We start from the raw sequence: 20,615 nt of genomic DNA, 5'->3' as shown, positions 1-20,615 counted from the left end.
TTTATTTTATTGGACTTATAAAAAAATATATTGCTTCACACAATGCGACAACAATTCACTATACTCTTTAAAATCAGCAGGCAACTTTAGGTAGCCAGGCCACATTTTACAAAAAAAGAAAAAAAAGGGGAGGGGTTTCTTAGTTGAAGGCTGCAGTAGCCTGGGTAACAATGCTGTGACATTATGCCAAATGGTGAGGCAGATTTTCTTCAAGAGGATTGTATGCTTGTTTTACTTATTAGGACAATTAACTTTTTTGACTGACCTATATTTTGTTTCCTACCAAAACTTGTGAGTTCAAGTTTTGGAGATTGGTCATTAAATCTCAACAGTATAATTTCAGGGAGGCTATCAAGTCACCGAAAAAAGATTAGGAGTCACAGGTGGCCTGGAAAACCCCTTCTTTAAAATATTATTCTCCTAGTGAATGTTGACCTTAATCAGTAAAAATGCTTATATCAAATCCCTCTACATGATGCTGTTTCTTTGCTACAGCTATTGTCCTAACTGCCAGGAAACACACTGAGACAAGGAACTGGTCTCTAATGTTTTATTGCTTGTACATAACAGGAATCCTAACAAACTGAAGAAGCGTAGGAAAAACCCAGCCATATAAACCGCAAAGGTTAAGGCGGTCCCGATCTGTGTCTCTTTGAATGGCTACCTAATTCCTCAGTGCTACGCATGCGCTTAACAGTCTGGATGGGAGCCCCCTGCTCGCCATCCTTACTCATGACAGCTATCACTAGCATCTACATAAGAAGCCTGTTTTCACAATCAATACTCCAGTTTGCAAGGGATGTGTGGTACTCTTGTCTTTAATGTAAAAGCATGGGTTTTGTATTAGGCATAGCAGTGCTTATAATTCTGTGAAATCACCAGAACTACTTTATGGAATCTCATACATTTGCCTTCAGCTGGTGGTACATCTGGAGAACTCTTCTCACAGTCTCCACATATTTATCATCAGGGACAGGTTTCCTCTGGCTTCCTGGTTCCAGAAACTTCTTAATTGTGGGAATGTGACTGATCCTTGTTTTAAAAGCCTAGCAGGGGGGGCAGAAGAAGACACATATACATTCATCCACTGGACTTTAGCATTAATCAAAAATCTGAAACTGTGATGCAAGTCACAATGTATGCACATGATACCAACCACCTTTAAAATGAATTAATAATTGATAAAATTTTGACTAGCTATTCAAAGCTTATGGCATAGGTAAATACCATGGTTCTTTGGTATACCTGTGTCAATGAACCTTTAACTGGCACATACTACTAAATGAGGCTAAAATATCTCAAATAATGGTTTTGTTATGTACCTCTCTAAACTATTTGTCCATCTCTGAATGCCCTCAAGTGGGCAGCTAAAGAGCCATTTTGGCTCTGGGGCTCTGCTTACAGAATAGCTGCTCTAGAGAGGCAGTCCTTAATAGATTATCAACACCAACAGAGAGTTTCTCTTTTCTGAGACATTTCTGTGATGTTTTACACTACTGGATGTTATGTGTTTTATATTTCTCCTGTGCTACTTATTAAATGCACTTGATTTCATTATTTTGTTTTTTTTTAAATGAGATTTTTTAAAACAATTTAATAAGTTTGTAACCTACCCAAACAACTTTAAGTAGATTAAATAGACATATTTACTCTGGTTTGGGTGAAGTAAGTAAACAGTGTGAGCATCAAGGCCTTTATGCCAATACAACTTCAGTGAACAGGATCTTATATTTAGGATATGAATTAAATATACGAAAGCATTCAGAAGAAGGGGCGAAGATGTACCAGGCTGGCTAGGAATATAACATTTCTACTTCAATGTCCAGAGCAATTTAACCAAGAGTCGTACAGATTACCATCTCCCAAATAACCAGATTACTGTAGTCCAAATTAATTTACTTAATATTGATAAAAGAATTGTGAGATTTTAAGAAGCATCTTATGCTGTGGTGTCAAGCAAAATACTAAGTTGAGGAGATTATTGTTGATGTTATTTGTGGTCATGTAATACATAATAGTTTCACAAGACTTTAGCAAGTTAAACATCCTTTCTGTAATGCAAAATTTTTATAGAGAAGCACTTTTATTTTCTTCTTTCAAATGGATGGGAGAGAAGGCTTTAAATTTAAAGGAATAGCCCAACTAACACTTTATTTATTTTCCCATACCTGCAACTGAGGAAATTCATTCAGGATAGCAGAGAACTTTTCCTCTACCATTAAAATAGTTTCAAAGAGGTGTATGTCTGCCAAGCTGAACTGATTGCCAACAAGGAAGTCTTGTCCATGATCCTTCAGCACCTGAAACACAAGAGGGTTAGCCCAGGTCTAAGAGTAACAGTGATTTCCAAGGTTCCAGTGGACAGATCTTCTAAGTCAGTCAGTCTAAAGTAAGAAATAAATGATCCTTGCTTAGCACGCAAAACACAAGGGCTGAAATTGTGGTTTCACTGTCATATATTACTCAGAAAGAACACCATATCCATAATGTCTCCCCCCGCTTTTACTATGTAGTTATAAATCTTGATACATTGTATTTTTTCAGTACAGTGATGTTTATATAATTAAAGATGATTGACATTCTATTATTTAGATAGCTTAGAGTATTGAAAATAGAGAAAAGGAAAAAAGTATTCTATCAATATTAATTACAATTTAGGATGTCAATATTACAAGCATAATAATTTTATTATTTGGCTTTTTCATCCAAAGTTGCGTATAACATTGAAAGAAGAACTGCTGCAGCTCACATCAAGTTTTTGTTATTTGATAAAGGTTTTGATCTTAAGCTGATCATTAATATTAAAGTCTCCACTGTATTGTTTGTGTGTGTGTTATTACTTTGTCTCTGTGTTGTATTGTTACTTTGTGTGTGTATCTAATCATCTTAATAAAAGGGGGAAAAAAGATAAATGGAGCAAATTTAACAAGTATTAAAATACCAAAAAATAGAAAAAAGGGAAAATAAAGAGAGAACACTTGGGTTTCTGACTTCCCCCTTTTATACATCTGCTGATTTGCAATAAGTGTGGACATTTAGGCCCCCTTAGAAGCCGAACTATGATTATATTTGCCATGTTGCATGACGTGTTGTACGTATGGGAACCATTCTTGCTTAAATTTAGTCAAACTTACATTGTGTGTATATATATTGTTAGTTTTGCCATTGCTGTGTATTCTCCAAGTTTATGCTCCCAATTAGATATTGTAAGAATTGTGTCTTTCTTCCAGTGCTGAGCAAAATTTATTCTTCCTGCTGTAAACATAACCCTTAAATTATGATGTTCCTTGCTGATTTCTTCTGAGATTATAATAGTAAAAAAAAAATTGTGGTTTCATTTCAAACTTAAATTCCAAAATTATTTGCATTATACTATGTATTCGAGTACTTTTGTTTCATGACATTTCCAACATTTATTACTGTATGATTTATCTATCTTAGATATTATTAATAAGTGTTGTACACCATCTGTAAAACATTTTGCACCAAATTTCCTTTAGCCCATAATTCTTCCCATTGTTGTACTATAACTGTTTCTTTGACATTTTGCAACCATTTTATCAGTTTTTTGTTTGTTCTGTCTCTGTGTCATACCTAAGTTTATATATGCACCCTAATATGTCATGTAGGTTTTATATGATCATTTCAAATTGTTTTTTTTCTTAATGTCCCTCCTTCCTTCTTGAGATCTGATTTTATCTTTCCAGCTATTTGTAAATACATCAACCATGGTATATTTCAATCTTCACTAAGTAGTTCTTGCTGTGTTTTAGTCTATTCATAGAATCTTAGTGAACCATATCTGCATATGTAATTACTTTTTTTTTTTTGCTTTAATCTCCTACATAAAAAGCATTTGAGGGAGAAGCTAGTGGTGAAATTGTTGAGCTTCTGATTTCATTTGTAGAATTCCATACTTTAATCAAACTTTGTCTAACAATACATCCTTTTAAGTTTTTATCCTTCTTTGTATCTCTGTACCATAGGTATCTATGAAGTCCATTGGCTGTCTCCTTCCAAAATTGCCATTGTGCTGTTTGGGGATTTTATCTACTCTGTTATCCATGACTACTTTATAATAACAGTTTAAAATTTGGAAGGGCAAGGCCACATCTCTCTTTGGAATCTTGTAGGATTTTTTTGTTTGAGTCTAGCTCTTTTCCCACTCCATATAAACTTACTGACAGTTTCTTGCTATTCTTGTAACATTCTCTCTGAAATTCTGATTGGTGCCATTTGAAATAAATAGTTTGTCTTGGCTAATACATTCATTTTCATAATTGCAATAGATCCTAACCAAGATAACTTTAGGTTTCTCTGTCTTACAAAGTTGCTTTTAATCTCTTGCCATAATTTAACATACTTATTTTGATATATTTATTATTTCCTGTCAGGTGCAAATGGAGATATTTTGCTGAATGAGCTATCTGACAACCATATTCTTTTTGCAAAAAATTGATTTCATCTTGAGTTAAGAATCTTGTCATTATTTTTGTTTTCTGAGCATTGATTTTATATTCAGAATATTCTCCATAATTATACATTGTTTTCATTAACGTTTATCGTCTATTGTGGTTCTATGATAATTAATACTACATCATTTAAGATTATAGTCCTCTCCACAAATTTTGAGACCTGTTGTTTGTTTTATCACATCAGACTTTTTCTAACAGAATTTCTAATGCAATGATAAATAGTAAAGGGGAGAGTGGACATCCTTGCCTTGTTCCTTTACTGATTTGGAAAACTGCAGAGAGTGCTCCATTAGCCATAATCTTTGCTTTTCGCAGTTGATATATACTTTCAGCCCAAGCTTGAAATTCTACGCAGGGTTCATTTTATTAAGTACTGCTATCATGAATTGCCACTGCAAATTGTCAAAGACTTTTTCCTCGTCCAAGAAAATTCGTGCAACTTTTTTATTTATATGTTCTATTGTATTGATTATAAACCTATTGTTGTCCTTTATATTTCTCCTGAGGTTGCTACGCAGCAGGGAGGCTGGTACAGCAGCAACACCCCCAACTGTTCTCGGGATCCCAGCTTGAAAAACAGGGTCTCACAACCGACCACTTGTGGGGCAGGGCCCCTGAAGGCCACTAGAGATTCTCTGATGACAACTGCCACCCCGCCTCCCCTGCCCTGGTGTCTCGGCTGGTGCCACACCTGAAACCCAGCCGGGCACATCTCGGAGAGGGCTACACCGTACCCTTCCGAGCCCAGCCAGGTCTCGGTGATACACGCCAGGTCTGCCCCCTCCTCTGTGATTAAATCACATATGAGGCGGGCCTTGTTGTTCACTGACCTGGCGTTAAGGAGCAGCAGCCGAAGACCAGGGCCCGCAAGGGTCTGTCGTCCAGGGCCTGGGAATGACCCTGGAGGGCCGGAACACGCCACCGGTAATAAACACCGGGGGCGTCTTCCCCGAAGATGGCCTGCCCTCCGGGTCCCGTCATAACGTCCCCAGCCCGTCACCACCTCGATGGAATAGCCCGCCCCACAGCCCCCAGAGATTCCTAATATGGTAGCCTCCACTCCTGGACCTCCAGAACTCCTGGGCTTAACCAGGGGTCCCTCTTCCCACACATCCATCTTCTCCCACACCATCCACCTTAGGCAGTGGCAATCCCCCCCAGCGCACCAGCTTCTGCTCTCAGCGCTGGTAGGTCACCGCTGCCATCCACACCATGTAATGGTTTTCCTTTCTTTATGCTATGCTTTTTATGCTTCTGTTTAATCCACCTAAACTGTGTTTCTGGTTAAACTGTGTTTCTGTTTATATTTGTTTGCTTACGTTTATAATAAAGCTTAAAGTTTCTTTATCCACTGGCGTGCTTATTGTCTCTGGATCTAAAAGAACCAATTGTCTGAGCACCTGATCATTGCTTGGACACTTGGCAGGACTTTTGGTCAATACGTATAATATCTGAAATACATCTCTTCAGTCTGTCAGCTAATATTGTTGTGAAAATTTTATAATCTACATTCAGCAAGGAAATTGGTCTATATGACTGTGGTTTCTCTGGGTCATTCCTTTCTTTATGAATCAAAGCAGACAGTGGTACTGACTGCTGCCTATCATCCAACCTACAGTAACCTTGACCAAATATTTACATTTGCAAATATTTTTTAAAATCCCCAAGATAAACAATATTTTTAAAGGCAAGCCTTGATTTAAAATGATTTAACTCTACCATTAAAAGGAAAGCATTCTAAAGTCTATTAATGTGAGATGGTGGCCAGATACTCTCTAGTGAAGTTCCAGCAGTAATAAAAGTTTACTATAATATATTGCATGAGCAGTTGATGTGGTATAACTCAAATCTGAAAATGGTGGGGAAGATGGTTTATTGAAAAGCTTGTTAACAAAGTATTGGGAAGAAATACTATAAGGATTTCAGTGTGATATTCAATGATTCTTTACATTCCTAAAGTATGGAATTTGTCATCTTATGAGGAATTTTGGCTTTGTCAAGCCTGGGGTGTAGCAACTGGAAACAAAGCCACTCTCCTGATTTGAAAGACTGGATCCAGAATATGAATTTGTTATTTATTTTTGAAAAGACTTGTTCTCTAAAAATGGGAAGATGACACCCTATGTTTCTATATGGTCCACATTGTGGATAAACTCAACAATTGAATTAATTCCACGTAGATATGGATATATATGGATCTTTCTTTTTTTGTCAATTTAGGTTTGGGGGGTTAAATTTAGTTCAGTTAAGCACTATATTTCTTCACTCTGTTATCACTATTAAGACTTTTTCTTTTATATTTCACTATTTTAATAGTTTTAATAATAAAAAGCAATAAAAGTCCAGTGGCAGTTTTTCAGTTGCAGCAGTCTTCTTGCTCCAGAAACAGTTTGATATGACTGTGTCTTGAGCTACAGTAGGTGGCTTTCTCCTTTGCATTCCTGTCCAGTCGAAGCCAACAGCAGCAGGAATGTAAACGATTGCTATGCTGGTTTAAGTTGTAAAAAAAGCAACACAGTCATGAGCCTTAAAACCACAGGCCCATCATAACACTCATATATCCAGAACATTTTGAAACTGTGGTTTGAAATGACCAGGTTTTATTCTGAGAATGAAACAGAAACATGTTTTATCTTGAGCTTGAAACAAAAACTCTTGGAACATGACTGTTTTGAGCAGAGAACATTGTTGAGCTTAGAACATTTTGAGTACTCTTACCTTCGACTAGTTTCTCAATGAGCAAAGAGGAGGCTGCCTTAGTATTAGTGGTTGAGTACATAAAATCACTGCTGATTGATTAATGAGAATCCTAATTAGCAGGACTAGATGTCCAACTTGAACATCTATGTCCTGAGTTTGCAACAACACATACTGTATGTATTTCAAACTTTGTGCTAGCTACTGATCTGGATTTTGTTGGGATGTGATCAGGTTACAAGGAAAAGAAAATGCTTTAGAAAGGTATTAGAAGAAGGCTTTGAAAGTTATGTGGCAAGGAATCTGGCAACAGTCATTCCCAAAGCTAGACAAGACTGAAAAGCTTTCCAAGAAACATCAGTCTTCAAAATGAAGCTCCAGAACTGGCTTCATTCAAGATAGTATATTTAAATAAAAGTTAGTAATTAGGATAACAGTTACCTACCATGGAATGGGGTAGTTGACAGCATTCTTAATTTGGCAGCTGTAACATTTCCTAGAGTATAGTGAGTAAAGGTGTATAGGTGTAACAAAGAATCCTGGGAGACAAATATCCTTCTAAATATGTATTTGTCTAATTTATGGTAAGCCTTAAACATGCATACATTTTTATTATGGGAAACAGGGTATACTGAACATCTTTTCATAGCACAGGTCTCAGCACACTCCTCAAGGCAAGGCCCAGCCTTCAGAACAAAAAATGTTATGCATCCCTGCTGTACAGCAGAGGTGAGAAACTTGATGTCTTCAAGATGTTTTACATTCCTTCCAACACCTCCAGCCAGGCAAGATATTGTGGGAGCTGCAGTGTAAAGCATCTGGAAGGCACCAGGTTGTACCCTTGATCTAAAGAAATTTCTTTCTTTATTAACACTTACCTTCTCATAAACTGGAAAATATATTTTTGTTGCTTTGTCCTTGATTACAGCAAGTTGGCTCTCTTTATCTTCCAGTGACAAGAAAGGGAATGGCAAAATAAAGAGAGACAGATCTATTGTTCCTTCCACATACATGTCAATTCTAAGAAGAGAGAATACCACACATCAGTCTGGGTACCCATCTTATGATCTGTCAGGTGTAGGTGACTCCTAGTCCTTGAGTCCCCATTTTACAGATTTCAGAATCCCCTCTAAACAGGATCACACAGTTGGCCACCACACTGAAGTGGGAAACACACAATAATTGCAGTAAAATCCTAAAATAGGCATACTTCGGTAATAAGTAAATTAAAAAAATGAATATCCCAAAACTGTATTTTTTTATATGGCTACATATGGACAACTTTCCCAGGCAGCGTATTTAACCAGACAGTTTCGCTGGTCATAACTGATTGCTAATAAAGCAGCTAAACTTGGCCTGCAGCTGCTGGAAGCTAATCCGTCCTTGGATACCAGTTGTCCAGCGGCAAAGGCATAGCAGGTGACTATCGTAGCTATGCATAGCACTGGGGGAGTTCATACCTCTTCAGTTTCTCCAATCCAAATAACTAAAGACACACACAAGAAAAGTTGCTTTTCAAGAACCAGCACTGGTAAATTTTCTTTTGGAGCAAGCAAGGAAATACTCTGATGCACAACCCTTTTCTAGAATGGCTGACCTACCCACAACTTCCAAGTGAATGTGAGAAGCTGCACCTCCACATTGTGTTAAGCCATAAAGTTGGTTTAGTGGCAAACATGCATGGTTCTGCCCAGTGGCTCCACCCACAACTGACCTGCATACTGTGCTAACGGGGAACTTCAGCTTCATCAATCCAGGAGGAATCAGGGGGAAAACAAGCTAACAAACATGACTAAGCCTGGCTGACAAAATCACAGGTGGCTTGTTAGCTGCATTGGCTTGCAAGCAGAGCTAGCATGTGCTGCTAAACAAGCTTTATGGTTCAACACAGTGGACTAGCCCACATGGTATTTAGAGGAGTGGTCCACAATTTATTTCAGTGAGAGAGATGCTCTTATGTGACTGAATCAAAGGCAGGGACAACAGACAGGGCTCCAGCTGTAATTTTAAGCTAGCTAAATACAGTGGGGACAGTACAGTGCTCTCTCCTTCAAGTCCTTCCCATACAAGTTGTACTTCGTGGCAATGTAACGGAGGATGGCTCGTGTCTGCACCAACTTCATCCCATCAATTTCCACCATGGGTGTTTGCTGAAACAGGAGGGAGCCATCTTTGGAGAGAAGAAGAATACAGCAAATGTCAAACATTCTGCCTAGAAAGCACATGCTACTCTACAACCAGAAGCCAAGAGAATCCAAGGTTAGTTTATTCTTGTTCTGGACTGCTGTATTACTAGAATACTGATATAAATTGTTCACCCAAACTGTATGGAGTTTGCTGTTCTGTTATTAGATCTGCACAATATATCAAGACCTCATTATGCTTCATAAAGCAATATGGGTGGTTTTCAGTGGCTTTCACACAACAAACAGTATCATTATTTAGTGCACTGCGTGAAACACTCCCCTGCCCCACCAGATTTTTGATTAGACAAAAAGAGAGTATCTCTGAAACTTATAGCTATCTATCAGTATTGCATTCAGGAACTTCACAGCTGATTTAACGAACTTTTCAAGAGAACAAGCTGCCCTTCTTTATAAAGTGCCCTATTTATAAAGTTACAGGACAAAAATGCACCTGTATATTTCCATTGTGTTACTAAGTGTTTTCTGAAACACACAAATGGGATATCTGTTCCTTCATTTTTCAAGCAGGGTTCCTACCCCATTCTGCTTGCAATTTAAAAATGTGGAAATGCATGCACCATAGGCTTCTGTTCTCCTACAGTCTCATTCAATTTGTTATTTAGCATAAGCTTAGTTAAGTAAACAGATATGTCCTATGTCATACTGGTCATCAAACCAGAATTTCAGGCAATGGTTTGAAAAATGAACATTTAGTAACATTCAGCAAAAGATGTCCAAATAAGGCAGTATGTGTAGCATTCAAGGCTACAAAGAATACAGCGTAATGTTCTATCTGTGTCACAATTCTCTCACTGGATCACAATAAAACATAAAACCAAAATTAAAACCAGAGATATTTTAAAGAGAAAAGAAAAAAGAAAAGAAAAGAAAAAGACAATTAAAATGAAGATTTAAGACCCTGTTTTAAAAGGTATATTTTTGGTAAAATGAGCAAGTAAATTAAGCCAATGAGCCAGAATTGCATTCCAAAGACGGAGCAGCTACGTTCAGTCACTGCAAGAAAATCCATCAGCAAGTAAAAGTTGTAGTTATTCTAAATACAGAATCTGGCAGATTCTTAATACGTATAGATGGAGACTTCAGATGATAACTTATTACATCTAAGAAACATAGATTTGATGTGCAGAAGCTGATCCCTTCCTCTCAACAAATGTAGGATAATTTACGTTCTCAAGCGCAGGGAACCTGTGGCCTTCCAAATATTGAGTTCTAACTCTCAGCACTCTTCACCACTGGCCAGACTGGCTCGGACTGCTCGGACTCATAGACTACTAATGTTTAATACAGGGTTTTTCAAGCTATGTTCCATGGAAGCCCTGCATTCCATCAGAATCTGAAAGGGTTCTGTAAAAGTCTAAGGACCAAAAAAAAGTATACTCAAATGGAGCCAATTTTCCACCACCAGAACTTTTCCTCTTAATCAGGAAATTGGGAATTTTTTTTAACTGACATGCTTTGTGGCCTGAAAACGTTGGGCAATCCCTGGCTTAGAAGGCCACAGCTTCCCAACCTTACGCTACGCCATGATGGATTATGCCTGGGTTACAGTGTAATTTTCTTCTGCATCTTTCTTCAGGTAGAAGGCCATAGCTCTTCTCCATCACTCAAGAATTACAGCTTCTGTTTGTTCCCACCCAAGTAGAGATTCAGTGCCACTGGTACAGCCAAGTATTTGCAGTGTCATCATACACTTAACCTTGAAGCAGCTTCTCATATTGCTCTCTTGTCTCCAAAAATTCCTCTTCAAACTAGAAGATAGAAAAAAGGTGCACAGGGAACTGTTTTCAGTATTTAGAATCCAATTCATAATTGAATGCAATCCAGTGAGAAGGATCACTGAGCTTTTCCCTAAAAATAACCATATCTGAACAGCAAGTACTTCAGAACAGAACGGAATCATCTTTTATTGAGGCTTGTATATTTCTACTGAGTCAGATTCCCTCACTTCTGAAGAAGGTGAATATTAGTAAGCATGTTTTTAGTAAGCAAATTTTTTATCTGAATCATACTTGAAATTACACAAGACTGGCTGAAAGAATTGAAGAAACAACTAAACCTTCATGTCACTCAAGTGCCTTGGAATTTGACTCTTTCCTCTGCAGTGCAACTAAGAGTTGTAATATTCTGTTTTTTGGACTAGCAATCTGCAAGCCAAGTCCACACAACTAGCTGGAAGATGGTACCATAGTAAAATATATGCATTAAAGGACAGAAAGAAGGCAGTTCTGTTATTAATTTTGTAAATCACTTACTGCCTTGTTTAAAATGCATATTCTGTTTTTCAGCCTCTTACAGGGTCCTCAAAATAGCTGTTGTTAAGCACATTACTGAATAGTAGAACTAAGATTGCATGTAACATGTCTCGTTTCACTCTACCCACAAGTCTTCTGCACAGCTCCTAAGTCTTCAGGAAAATCCTGATACATTGGGAGCTTTACAAAATCTTTCTAGTGCTTTAGGCATAAACTTGAAACCTCAACAAACTGGGGCAAGGAAATATCACTTGAGCTTTAGAAGCACTCATGCAGGACTATGAGAGAAAAAGAACAGAAAGCATTGGGATCTGGCAGAAATACTGTATAGTCAGAATCATTAACCATGCCAGCTATTTAGGCACATATTGGTAGAGAGAAAAACAAGACAACCAACACATAGTATCATACATAAATGTTCCCTTGGCTGCCATTTTGGCAATGAGCAAATGTTCTTCAGCAGCGATATTGCAAGTGTCCTTGCCACATGTTCTCAGCCTCTCCCTCCCTCAATGCCTGGAGATATCTGAGCTACCCTCTCGCTCTCTACAGCAAAGCTCCACAGTATTATAAAGCTTGGTTTAAATTTTGAGCTATTTTGAAGGCTTTGCCATCCATCCCCCAGGACTAGAACTTCAGATTATAACTTTTGGTATTTCTCCACTTGTGGCACAAGCATGCCCTTATAATGCCTTTTTAACCCCTACTGCATCTCCACAATGTTACCTTCATCTCATTGTACCCATGAGTGAGGCCTGCTTATGTCTTCCTTAGCTGTACTGTAGCTGCAGTGTTTTCCCCATAACCCACACATTCTCCAAGGACAGGCTACAAAATCTGTTAGGCTTTGACATCTATTACTTTGGAAGGAAAGCAGGTGATTGAGCTGACTTTGGAACAGGTAATAAAGGCCAGACAAGAATGGGTAAGTTTCATGTCACTTTCTACAGTCACTTTCTGTCAAGTCAAGGATGTATGCATTGTACTTCAACTCAGCAATGGGTAAAGACTCTTAGAAAAGGCAGGAAAAAGCAATTACAGGTAGTTCTTGCTTAACAGTGGTAATTGGGGCCAGCAACTCCATCGCTAAGCGACATGGCTGTAAAGCGTGACATCACATGACTGTATCAACTTATGATGGCAGTTGCAGCAGTCCCAGTTGCCTTTGTTGGATGAATCCCATGCAGTCAGGGTGTCCTGTGGTCACATGATCACCATTTGTGGCCTTCTGCCAGCTTCCCCATTGACTTTGCTTGTTGGAAGCCAGCAGTGAAGGTTGCAAATGGTGATCACGTGACCACGGGACACTGTGACTGTCATAATTGTGAGCCAGTGGCAAAGTGCCCAAATTGCAATCATGTGACTGTGGTGGTGCTGCAATGGCTGCAACTTTGAGGATCCGTTTTAAGTCCCCTTCGTTTAGCACTGTTGTAACTTCAAACCATTGCTGAATGAGTGGGCATTCAGTGAGGAATACCTGTACTCATCAAGAAACCATAATACAGCTATCTTACACTGCAGCAATTCTGGTATCACTCCTCTCCATACATAAACCCTATCTGGCTAGTCATCCTGAATACATAAGGGCACAAAATATGTAGGGTGCCAAGATCATATGTATCTGGACCACCTCTTATAGCCTTGCTGGCTTTTCTGCTCTTCAAACTAGACCTTTGCATATGAAACACAACTTCTGAAGGTTCAGTCCATTTGGGGATGAGAGTCAAGGTAGAGAGGGTTTCACAGAGCAAAATAGATCCTCAAGGTCAAAAATGTTACCTGTCTTCACTCCAGTGTGTTCTGCAGGTTGGATGAGGTTCACAGGTTGCCCATCCTTAACTTGGAATGGGAGATTCTGAGAAAGCAAGGGCACTGGCGAGCTGGTATGCATCACCCAGAGAACCTGCAATATGGCTGCTTGGATTCTTAGCAAGCATTACCATTTTCAAAATCCAAGCAATTCCCATTGCAAAGAGTTTCCACTCTAAAATTTGGCAAAGGAAGAAAACAGTACAGAGAGAGAAATAGAGACAGGGTTACTAGGAGCCAGTTCTAATGTGTTTAGGCTTCCTGAACAGAAGAACAGGAGATGGGGCTGCGCTAAAACATTTACAATACATAATGTAGATCTTTCCTGGAAACTGATCTTTTTTTTAGAATTCAGAAAAATCATTCTTTCAGAGAGAAAAGTGGCAAAAATATTTCAACAGACAACAACAGTCTTCTGTGTCTGTCAACAAGAAGCACAGACCTCCATGCCAGCAGCTGCTAACAACCATCGTATCTGTTCCATTCGGCCTCGTCCATTAAAGTAATACAGTTTAGGTTTCTCGGCCATGATTTTCTGATCTCCTGGGATGGGGGAGGGAGGAGGGAACAAAACAAAGAACAAAAAGTAATGAAGCGATAATTCTGTTGCAAGAGGACAGAAAGCCAGGAAAGAGTAAAGCTAATTGAGCAGAGCAAGATATTTAATCAGATATACATCTGAAATCCAATTTTATTAATAGATATGCCGATGCCACTTAACATCCTCTTGATATTGTTTATCCAGGTGGAGGGAATTACCCCCAGGACAGGAAAGTCTGTGGTTTGACAGAATGAAGGTTTGGTAAGTATGTTCTTACTGACTTAACCACAATGCTAGCATACAAAACATTTTACATATTGCCATATTCAGAGAAATCTGCTAGGCAACTGTATTTAAGCAACACTGTACTAACGTAGAAGTGGGTCCCTATAAATCAACTGCTAACCTGGAGGTGATGTCTAGATAACTGACTCCTCACTTGATCCAGGCCACTGTGTCAACCTTATGACATAATATTCCATGTAAACCAGGCCATTTGTTTAAACCAATGCTAATTGTCCTGATTTGGATATATAGCTGACCCATCTCAGAGCTATCTCTTTTGGCAGGACTTGATTCTCCACAGGGTCAAATACATACCTTTTAATAGCCTTTTTTAAAAACTGAGCACAGAAATCTGAACCTCTGATATTTTGTGTGCAAAATGTATGTTCTTCAAGTATGATGTGATACTCAAACAATGCAAACCAAGGCTTTTTACGTGCATACAAGCAACTCAGAGACTCAACACGAAAGCCCTACAGTTACAATGAGGTTGAGAACTAGCATGTATCCAGATGAACTACAGCCGCACTCTTGAAAATCCTTGAAATTCCCTGTCTTTCTGCATCCAGAATGACTAGGAATGACTCAGGAGGAGGAGTGGCATAAGAGGTATCTGCGATCAACCACAATGCCCATTATACATCCTATCTTGTAACATGACCAAATTATTTAAACTTGAAAATACAGTTGACCTGTTCAGCCTAGCCTAAATGTCATAAAAAGACAACTCCCCAGCCATTTTCCAAAGTACCATCTAGGTTGAGTAACTGGTTTTCATGGAAAGCACACTCCTTCCTGTGGAGCTCTCTGGTAAGAAAGGTGTGAAAACACAGGCCACCAACTTACGAAATCTAGCAGCAGTATGCTTAGATCACAACCCAGGGAGAAGTCACAAGGGTGTGTGAACTTACTTGGAAAGCTTAGCTAGGAGCTCAAGTAGCCTCTTCTACTTCGTAGTTGCCTCTGCTAGTTATTTTTGCTTGCAGATCTTGCAAAGAGAACAGAAACTCCCTTTGAAACAAGCATAAGGAAGAGGCAAGGGTAGTCACAAAGGAGGAGAGCATGTAACATCTATGACACCACTCCCCCAGCCCTGCTCTGACTTGGATCATTATTCTTTCATTGGTGTGTAATTAATTTAGAATGTATTAACTGGTATGTGGTATCAAGGCTTGCTACTAGCTATACTATGCATTATTTCATTATTTTAATTTCTTGAAGTACTCATGTCTTTAAAATATTGTCACATTTTCATTTAGAAAGAAGTAAAAACTACTTCTGCTCTGATGAATTTAGCTAATGACTTTTCTTGTATGAGTGTTTTTTTTAAAAAAATCCATTCGTGTCTGATTCTCAGAGATTGCCTGCAGTTCTCCTGGCAAGGATTTTCAGAAGCAGTTTGCCATTGCCTGCTTCCTAGGGGTGAGGGATAGTGACTGGCCCAAGGTCACCCAGCTGGCTTTGTGCCTAAGGTGGGACTAGAACTCACGGACTCCTGGTTTCTAGCCTGGTTCCTTAACCACTAGACCAAATTGGCCCTCGTATGGGTCTTAGCTACCCCCTATTTCTAAGAAAGAAATACAGCCAAAAGTGAACCTCACAGAAAAGCTTCTGTACTTGAAGCAATTGTCAGTCATATGGCTTTTCCACAGAACACCCCATTCCTTAATAATTACCCCCCAAAACTAGGGATTAAGAAGAGGAGTGTTGTCTGTCCTTTTTAACTTGACCTAAGTATATGATTTAAATCTATAGCTTCACATTATTATCATTATTTGTTTTTTAATTACCAGCTACAAGATCAACTGAATTGTAGTGTCAGATTAACGCCTTTTGTCAGTCCTTGCATAAAGTGATGACTGAGGACCAGGGTATTCCATGGAGAAGTCTCACAGCCCGCAATATGCTTCAGGGTGAAAAGTTACTGTGGGACCTGATGGGCTTTGATTTCCAGATGTTTCAATATATGGCATAGTTGATGCCCAAACAGATAAAAAGTTATGACAAGTTTTGCACAACTTTAGGTTGTGTGGCAGTTGTACCTGATCCTGGATTGGGAGCCTCTATTCTCAGTCACTCATGCCCTGGTCACCTCCAGAATGGATTACTGTAACATGCTATACATGGGGCTGCCCTTGAAGAGCATCTGGAAGCTACATCTGGTGCAAAATGCGTGTGGGTTGTTATGTGCGCTCCTTGATCAGCACACATTGCACCTCTGTTCCACAAGCTGCACTGCTTGCCCATTTATTTCCGGGCTCAATTCAAGATGCTGGTAATGACCTATAGAGCCCTTTGGAACATCATTCTCCCCATGGTTAGGCTGGCCCCGACCCTGCTGGCCTTTTGGAAGGCTCTTAAGGTATGGTTTTGTCATCAGCCCTGGGGATCATCCCAGTGGCGGTATGGAGCCCATTAGCTGGTTGTATTGTTAGACATTGTATGGATTGTAGGTAAAGGTAAAGGTTTCCCTTGACATTACGTCCAGTCGTGTCCGACTCTAGGGGGCGGTGCTCATCTCCGTTTCTGTCAGGCTCTGCCTGCTACCCAGTAAAAACGCAGACGCTAGAGTAGGCTTAGGTTCTGGTTTTATTTCAGTAACAGTATGCGTGCCCTTTAAGAAAAGCTGAGAGTGAGTGGAGTGCACCAGAACGGGATTTAAATAGCCCGCGCCGGTCAGCGCTCCACCCCTTCTTACTTCGGGTGCATCCCGAGCCCCGTCGGTTCTGTTGCCGGTAGGTGAGGGGTCGTGGAGCCCCTCCTGTGCTCCGGGCATTTCCTTGATTGCTTCCCTGGCCAGTGATGGTTCATTGCCGGGCGATCAGGTTCGTAATCTCTTTGACAGCTCAGGCGCGCCTCGTGGTCTGGTCTTGTCAATTACCTTCTCCGCACCTCCGGCTAGAGTTGACACTTTGTTGCCAGCACCTGTTGCTCTCTTTTGTTAGCTAGTTGCCTTTTCCCTTAATCCGCCCGGTACCCATTTCCCTGCATTGTCATGCGAGCCGTTGCGATGTCACAAGCATCGCAACGGTGATCATGACAGTTTCAAAGCCGAAGAGCCAGCATTTGTCCGTAGACACTTCCGTGGCCATGTGGCCGGCATGACTACACAGAACGCCGTTACCTGCCCGCCGAAGCGGTACCTATTGATCTACTCACATTTGCATGTTTTCGAACTGCTAGGTTGGCAGGAGCTGGGACTAGCAACAGGAGCTCACCCCATCACGCGGATTCGAACTGCCAACCTTCTGATCAGCAAGCTCAGCAGCTCAGCTGTTTAACCCACAGCACCACCGCGTCCCTCTGTATGGATTGTACTCTCCTGCAAATTAAGTTTTAAACTGCTTTGTTTTTTTCTAATGGTTTTTATTTTAATCGTTTATTTGTAACTCTTTATTGCTTTTTTGTTTTCAATTCTGTGAGCTGCCCAGACTCACATATCTGAGATGGGCGGCTATATACACTGAATGAATGAATGAATGAATGAATGAATGAATGAATGAATGAATGAATCAATCAATCAATCAATCAATCAATCAATCAATCAATCCAGTTACATAATTCCTGAGGACCTATGACAATGAGGTGGCAAACAGCAGAAGCTTTAGGGTAGTAGTCAGTGGTCTATGACTATTTAAGATCCACTGGTGGTTTAAAAAATTATCTTAAGATCAGGCTGTTGAAAAATGACTCATTTTTGAAAGTACAATTTTCTCTTGATTTGGGGGGGGGTCGTTTTAAGGGTGGAAATGGGAGTGCCAGGGCTCTGTGAGACAAAGTACTTCAATTCCCATCTGTGCTGAAGGGATGGCTATTGAAGTTCTTAAAAACCAAAGATAAAGATCAGATACATGAAGACTCATAAGCACAAAGGAAGATCTGAATAGGAGGTTTGAAGTCACTGGCACTGCCAATATTTGCTTTTCTCCTCATAGAGTTCTCTTCATGGACGAGTGTGATGGCAGTGGAGAACTAACTAATGCAATAGCATTTATTTTTAGAGTCAGCTCTCTTGGTGTAGAAATATGCCAGCTTCTTGAGAAATACAAAAATACCTTCTCTACCAAAATAGAGAGACAGAACCATCAAATTGTTTGCAGCGTTTGAAGCTCTATCCGCAGGTTTCACTGGGAAAAACTAAACATGACTAAACATGTCATGTTTATTATATAACATCTAGTTTGACTGCACAGTTGAGAATAACCAGTATGATTTCTATAAAGCTCTGGGTAAGATCCTGACCACTCTTACAAGGAGAGAGAAAATGTGTATGTAATGAACAAAAAGTCCGGGGGCACCTTAAAGGCTTTTATGAACTTCAACTGAAATGATGTGTGCAGTCAAGGAGCAGAACAGTAAATAGGAAGGAGGTCAGAGGATGCTAACAGAGGTCATTACTTCATTAAAAAGTGTATCTTATGAAGCACAGACATGCTTTTTCAGGGGAGTTGATAAAACCAATATACAGTACTGGTTTTTTTTAACAAACAGCCCAGCATACTTATTATACTCTTCTCTTTCAAAACCGAAGTTTAACTTCATTTGAATCAAATTTTCGCCCAGAGAAATCTGTCCTAAATCTTAAGAAAGAACTGTGGGAGGCGGCTGAAATCAGCCAATTAGCGCAACCCTAAAAAAAAACCCCTGCTTATTGTCCTGATGGCACCTTGTGCCACATGCCGCCCCCCCACACACACACACACTCACACACACAGAGGGAGACACCGCAATCGGTATGTCTTCGCTTCGGGTGGCAAAGTCTAATTCAGGGACCCACAGCTGTGTTAGGACACCTAAAAGGATGACGCACCCAGTTAGGTCTGTCCTTACAGCTCCTTCCCACCGGCCCACAAAAATTACCTTCATTCAAACAAAGCAACTCACATTAACGAATAAAGCAATAGCAACAAGCAGCAGGGGCGGCGGTCATCGTCAGCAACCCTCGCCTTTATTCATCCTATAGTGATTAGCTCCTCTGCTGAATTAAGTACCTCTCTAAGAAGAGTAGCACCTCTCGGTCCCTCCCCAGCCGTCAAAGCCTCTGCTCCCCGGGAGCTCAGAAGGAAAGAAACTCCCGACTTTTCCGAGTCTCGTCCTCGTTTCCGCGCAACCTTCGGGACCCGCTCTATGCAAGACTCGTTGTCAGCTGATGCCACCCTCCGTCCCTCCTCCGTCCCTCCTCTTCAGATTGGCGTGGAGGGCGTGGATGAGGCGCCAGTAGGAGGGACTAAGACGATTGCTTTGCATTTTTCTCAAAGCCTCTTGGGAACCCGTCTAGGAAGAATAAAATTGATTTTACAGGTTATAATAATAGATTTTGTTCATGACTGCTTCTTGCCCAAAGCATGAGTATCTACCTAAAAGGAAATACTAAATAACGCCACCCTAGCCTACTAAAAAATGGTGCTTTGCCATATATATAAGCGGCAGGTACCATCCTTAGCTGGATGTGAGGGCGATCTGGCTGCGACATCTGTCACCCCATTGATCGCCAGGGTTGATTCGGCTGATCTGGCTGGCTAGGCGGGTGTCCCCTTCCTCCCTCACCGCTCCATGTGCGTCCCTCCCGAAGCTGCGCGCTCGGTGGAAGAGGACGACCATCCCAGATAGAAGGAGTGTACCGATCTTCGGTCAAGGGTATACGATAGCTGCGCTCCCCTGCTAGAACCTCCAAACAAGCTCAAGGTCCATTTGTAGGAGAACGTAGGGTAGTCAAGCTTCCAAGACTCCAGACACATCCAAGTGAGGCGCTGCACGTGGCAGTTTGCCATTCTTTTCTCCTTCCAGCTTGCTTACAACAGTATTAATCATTTTAGCGCAATTAATCCTAACTAGACATACTAGCTAGAGTAGAATTACTTTACATGTCATTTTTTTCCAGGTACAAGCAGAATTTCTAAAACTTTACAGGTTAGGTTTTTGTTTGGGTTATATAATGTATACTTTTCTCTAGATTCTAAGGCTGCATGCATAGTTTCTTCCTCCTTTCCAACTTTCTCTGAGATAGATCAGGCTAGAAGTTGATGAGCAACCCTTGGCCATGGCCAGGGCTGGGGAGAATGGTTTTGATCTAAAAAGTGCTGTGTAAATGTGCAGAGGTGCAAATGGCGGCAAATGCTTATTTTCTTTTATTGTCCACCAGATCCAAATCCAAAGACTCAATATCACTATTGTTACTGCCAAGAACTGATAAAAAGCACAAATATTTGTAGATTAGCAGCTGTTTGCAAGGCAGGAATGGACATCTGGTAATGTCTAAATATGACACCTCTTTCTGTCTTGCTCCCTACTTTTTCCCTTTGCCCCATCACCATCCAATCTCATTCCCTCCTTTCCCTTTTCTTCCCTT

At 40.2% G+C, this 20,615-nt stretch overlaps 1 protein-coding gene across 2 annotated transcripts; it reads right to left on the bottom strand.

The window, feature by feature from the left end:
* Positions 1 to 404: 404 nt before the first annotated feature.
* Positions 405 to 19,375, bottom strand: LOC134504401 (glutathione S-transferase 3-like). 2 transcript variants are annotated; one of them, XM_063313609.1, is made up of 7 exons: positions 19,258 to 19,375; positions 13,883 to 13,983; positions 11,076 to 11,127; positions 9,210 to 9,342; positions 8,051 to 8,192; positions 2,169 to 2,300; positions 405 to 1,046 (listed from the first exon to the last, which is right to left on the bottom strand). In XM_063313609.1, exons 2-7 carry the CDS (start codon positions 13,967 to 13,969, stop codon positions 900 to 902), a joined length of 693 nt encoding a protein of 230 aa, XP_063169679.1. In that variant the 5' UTR covers positions 13,970 to 13,983; positions 19,258 to 19,375; the 3' UTR covers positions 405 to 899. The 2 variants fall into 2 exon arrangements, with proteins under 2 accessions (XP_063169679.1, XP_063169670.1); XM_063313600.1 differs by lacking the exon at positions 19,258 to 19,375 and adding an exon at positions 15,178 to 15,350 and having other exon boundaries at positions 406 to 1,046.
* Between the last annotated feature and the right edge of the window lie 1,240 nt (positions 19,376 to 20,615).

Source organism: Candoia aspera, chromosome 1 (assembly GCF_035149785.1).
Source record: "Candoia aspera isolate rCanAsp1 chromosome 1, rCanAsp1.hap2, whole genome shotgun sequence".
Lineage (NCBI taxonomy): Eukaryota > Metazoa > Chordata > Lepidosauria > Squamata > Boidae > Candoia > Candoia aspera.
This window is presented reverse-complemented; position numbering and strand designations above follow the sequence as displayed.